The sequence below is a fragment of the Vigna unguiculata genome, chromosome 8 (genome assembly GCF_004118075.2).
Source record: "Vigna unguiculata cultivar IT97K-499-35 chromosome 8, ASM411807v1, whole genome shotgun sequence".
NCBI classification, from domain to species: domain Eukaryota; kingdom Viridiplantae; phylum Streptophyta; class Magnoliopsida; order Fabales; family Fabaceae; genus Vigna; species Vigna unguiculata.
Window position 1 is genome coordinate 12,676,084 of NC_040286.1, and position 4,999 is coordinate 12,681,082.

At 32.3% G+C, this 4,999-nt stretch overlaps 1 protein-coding gene across 1 annotated transcript; it reads left to right on the forward strand.

Moving 5' to 3' along the window:
• Nucleotides 1–308: 308 nt before the first annotated feature.
• Nucleotides 309–2,513, forward strand: LOC114194724 (probable receptor-like protein kinase At1g11050). The gene has a single exon (XM_028085097.1). It carries the CDS (start codon nt 346–348, stop codon nt 2,197–2,199), a length of 1,854 nt encoding a protein of 617 aa, XP_027940898.1. The 5' UTR covers nt 309–345; the 3' UTR covers nt 2,200–2,513.
• The last annotated feature ends 2,486 nt before the right edge of the window (nt 2,514–4,999 follow it).

A 4,999-nucleotide genomic window follows, 5' to 3' on the forward strand; every position in this document is an offset into this window, starting at 1 on the left:
CAATCATTACCTGGCGCGCTTTTAAAAACGCTTGCTTATTCAGACTTCGGACTAAGGAAACACGAAAGAAACCGCAAATGTCTTTGTCCAGAAACCAAAACCAAAAACTTAAGTTCAAAATAGTAGCAACAATTTGACCTGGGTCAGCACAAAAAACACCGAACCCTCTTGTTACTTAACTTTGAAAACGACTTCAAAATCAAATTTTTAATTCAGTTTTACTGTGCATTCTATTATAAACGTGGCCTTTGATCGCAGCAAGCCAGGGTTGACCGGTAAAACATGCAGTTATAAAAGACCAATGGTCACAAAATCAAGGTTTCAAGTTTTTGTCTGCACCAGAAAATGGATAAGCAAGTGGTTCTTCTTTCTCTCCTAATCTTGTTCTTCACTGTTTCCATATCTGGTGTTTCATCCACCACATCCACATGCCCCATGGATCTCAGCTATATTGAGACCTTTCCATGGGATACTTCATCCTGCAGAGACCCTGTTGATAAGGAGCACTGTTGCCAAGCTTTGCTCAGTGTAATTGGCATGGGGATAGCCCAACACCTCAAAGACACTTCCTACTTTCAACTTCCTGATGAAAACACTTCCTCCACCTGTTTGTCAGATTTCCAAACCAAAATCTCAGCTTTGTCAATTAACTCCTCTTTGGTCCCTTATTGTTTTCCTAGAGCTTCTGAGCTTGTTACCAACGCTTCCACTTGTGCAGGAATCATAACTGTGGATGATTGGAAGAAGAAAGTGGGTATGATTAGCCCTTTGGACACTTCTTGCAACGGGGACCTCAGTGATCAAACTCGTTGCAGCATATGTATTGATGCTGGTCTCAAAGTGACTTCCCTACTCAAGGGTTTGGACCCAAATGCCACAAAGTGCTTTTACTTCACAGTTTTGTATGCCACAGCTATTGTTAACCAGTACGGTCCATCAAATTTGGGCACCGCTGCTTGCATACTGGGCATGCCGCTATCGGTGAAAGGTTCATCGAATAAAAAACAAGAGCTGAAACTTGTTTTTGGGTTGGTGGGTGCTGTTACTGGTGTTGTGCTTGGTTTTGTGTTGATTGTGGTGTACAGAAAGTGGGATAAGAGAAGGAAGGAAGATAATTATCACAGGTCGGTTGAAAACGGGGTGAGGAACAGTGTTTTGCCTAATACCGGTGCCAAATGGTTTCACATATCGGAGCTTGAGCGAGCCACGGGTAAGTTTTCTCAGAGGAATATGGTTGGGCAAGGTGGTGATGGGGTTGTGTACAAAGGGACTCTTTCAGATGGCACTGTGGTTGCGGTGAAGGAAATTTTTGATTTGGAGACAAAAGGGGATGAAGATTTCTGCTATGAAGTGGAGATCATAAGCAAAATAAAGCACAGGAATCTTCTTCCTCTTCGGGGCTGCTGCATTTCAAGTGATAATTTGAAAGGTAAGAGAAGGTTTCTGGTTTATGATTTCATGCCAAATGGAAGCCTGAGTTACCAGTTATCAGTTTCTGGTGCCAATAGGCTAACATGGCCACAAAGGAAGAACATAATCCTTGATGTGGCTAAAGGGCTTGCTTATTTGCACTATGAAATCAAACCCCCAATTTATCATCGTGACATAAAGGCTACGAACATACTTTTGGATTCAAAAATGAAAGCCAAAGTGTCAGATTTTGGGTTGGCGAAGCAAGGGAACGATGGGCAGTCTCATCTCACCACAAGGGTTGCCGGCACATATGGTTATTTGGCACCAGAGTATGCTCTTTATGGGCAACTGACAGAGAAGAGTGATGTGTATAGTTTTGGCATTGTGATTCTTGAGATCATGAGTGGAAGAAAAGTGCTTGATACCATGAATTCATCGGTTGTTTTGATCACGGATTGGGCATGGACACTGGCAAAATCAGGGAACATGGAAGACATTTTTGACCAGTCAATAAAGGAAGAGGGACCAGAGAAGATCATGGAAAGGTTTGTTCTTGTGGGAATACTCTGTGCTCATGCAATGGTGGCTTTAAGACCTACTATTGCTGAAGCCCTTAAGATGTTAGAGGGTGACATTGACATACCCCAGTTACCAGACAGACCTGTGCCATTGGGTCATGAGACCTTCCAATCTTCTTTGCTGCATGGTATGCAAACTAGTGTAGGATCATCCTCATATTTTTCTTCATATCTTGCATCTTATTCAACAAGCACCAGAACAACATAGATTGCAAAGTCTGCAATAGTTTGCTTCTGCTGAAGAAAGTAGTCACTATTAGGTTTTAGTCAGCAATTCACGGCCACCACTTGCCATTTGAAGGTTCAATTTGACTTTCACAATCGTGCCGTAAATATCTTGGATTCTTTTTCATTTTGTATACTATGTAATTTGATTAATTTTTATCGGGATGAAATTTGCGTCTTTCATATGTACAGCGTCCTGGGATGGACTTTATAAAGATCGTAATATACTTTAATGCCTCTTTCTTTGGTGAATATATACACTCTAATGCTTTCAAAGCAGGGGACCGTTCTTGACTAGTTCTAAATTGGTCTAATCTCTTAGTTCAGACCATCTAATGTATACCTTTAAGTTGAAATATAGATATTTTATATATGAGATTAAATATTTGTGTTTGAAAAATGACTTGACAAAGTTAATAAGTTTTTTTGTCTCAATTTTTGAGAGGTTATTGGATGTAGTTTTTAATTTATTTTATCTTTAATTCAGTTTTTATTTTATTTCGAAAAGATTCATGTGGTCCATTTTGTTAATATCATTTTAAAAGATAATTATGTGTTAGTAACTCTAGTTTATCCAATCTTTCTGTCTTTTTGTTTTACTTATTAAACCTTCATGATTGTCTTCGAAGAAAATAAAAACAAATTCGATGAGTAGAAGCAAATAAAAAAAAATTGGAAAAACCCAGAATTAATGGTATGTGCTTACCTTTCTAATAATATCAATACTAATTTAATAAAAGGTATCATATTAATTTTTTAAAATAAATTAAAAGTGGAATTAAGAATAAAAGAAATTAAAAAATCACATTAAATAAATTCCTAAAATAATAGAAAAAAAAAAAAACCTTTTAAACCTGAGAGAATAAGAAGAATGTTTTTGTACATGTATAGTAGTAATGTGTATAAAACGTCATTCATACTTTATGACCCCAACCGTGGTCATTCTTTCTCGTGGTTGGCCAAATTCCGCGGCTGTATATTTTAACATGTAAGCCAGGCTGGGCCAGAATTTTCAATTATATCCAGCTAAGATTCGAATTCCAAATAATTAAGGTTGTTAGAAATGGACAAGTATACCAATTGTTTATTTCATATATAGGATTTGAGTCTAACGAAAGGAACTAATCTATACAAAATATGAATAAGTTTGAAACTTTGAAAAGAAGAGAAATATTTATATTTAATGCATGATAATTTAATTATGCTATTTCTCGAACAAGAATATTTAAAAAATTATTTATTTCACTTGACTTTGGGTTATATACCTAGGAAACTTGAAAAAAAAATTGAGAGGTGCCAAATTAAATTTTATATGAAAGAATAACATAAAATTTATCATCAAAATAATATATAAAAATAAAAACAAAAGTTACCCTTAGTCAAAGTGGTATTCTATGCTATTTTAATGACGTAAAAGTTTTATTAATTGAATCAGAACTAAAGTTTGTTTCAATATATATTATTATACTACTAGCTAAAAATTCAGTCTTTATTTTATTTCTCAATTTGTTCTTGATTATTTTTAGTGCAGAAAATGATCTTTCAATTGTAGTAGTAGAAATTAGAATAGTCGTGATAAGCAGCGGCAGATTTTAATAGGAGCTGGCGGGGGCCACGGTCCCCCCTAATTTTTTTTTTATTTTTTAGTTGTGTATTTTATTTTTAAAAAAATTTAACTATGTATTTTATTTTAAAATTTTTTAAATTATGTATTATATATATTAAAAATATTGAAAATTCATGAAAATTTAATTGAATATAATTTTATTTATTTTCTAAAGTATAATATTTAATATTAATAAATAATAAAATATAAATAAAATATAATAAAGAATAAAAAAATATTAAGATATTTCTTTTGTCCAATTATTTTTTAATTTTTTATATATTGTAATGATTTCTCACACTTACTTGTGTGCTTTTTTTTTCTTTTGTTTATGAAAAAAAAATTAGACACAAACTCATTATTTATGCTCTTATCTCTCTTTACTCATGTTTCTTTCTTTTGTTTATGAAAAAAAAATTATACACAAACTCATTATTTTCACTCTCATCTTTCTCCTTTGTTGTCTTCCATTCTTTAAGAAAAAAAGGAAAGCATCTTATCTCACTTGAAGAAATATAAGCCTTTGGTATATTCATTGTTTATAATATAGAAGAAAAAAGTAATGTATTATGTGTTTTTTCATAACAAATTTTTCATTGTGACTTGATTATCATATATTTTGTTTTTTATAATTACATCTTTCAATTTTTTATTAGATTATGATAAATTATTTTCAGTCTTAAATTTATATATATATATATATATATATATATATATTGCAAAATAAAATTAAAGATAAATTTCGTGTAGACAATTTTAGCTCTAATTCAATTATTTTTAGTTTTGTTTTAATTATTAATGAAAGATCTTAAGGAACTTAATTATTAGTGAAGGATCTTAAGGAACTAAGAACAATCATGTATATACTTATATATTTTATGTATGTGTGTGAATTTTCTTCTATAGTTACAATTATACTCATGTTTTTATTGTATTAATAAAACAAATTTTGAATGTATTATTTTGGCTCTCCCAAATATATAGGTCAAGATCCGTCATCGGTGATAAGTCAAAGTAATTTATCAATCAAGTAGTAAACTTCTGACTTTTTTGTTGTTGCCAAACATGTACACAACCCATGCATTGTTGAGAAATTCTTCAAATTTGAATCTTCACGAGCATCAATAATGAAATGTTGAAGTTGAAAATTCAAATTAATCTTCTCTTGCTCATTGAA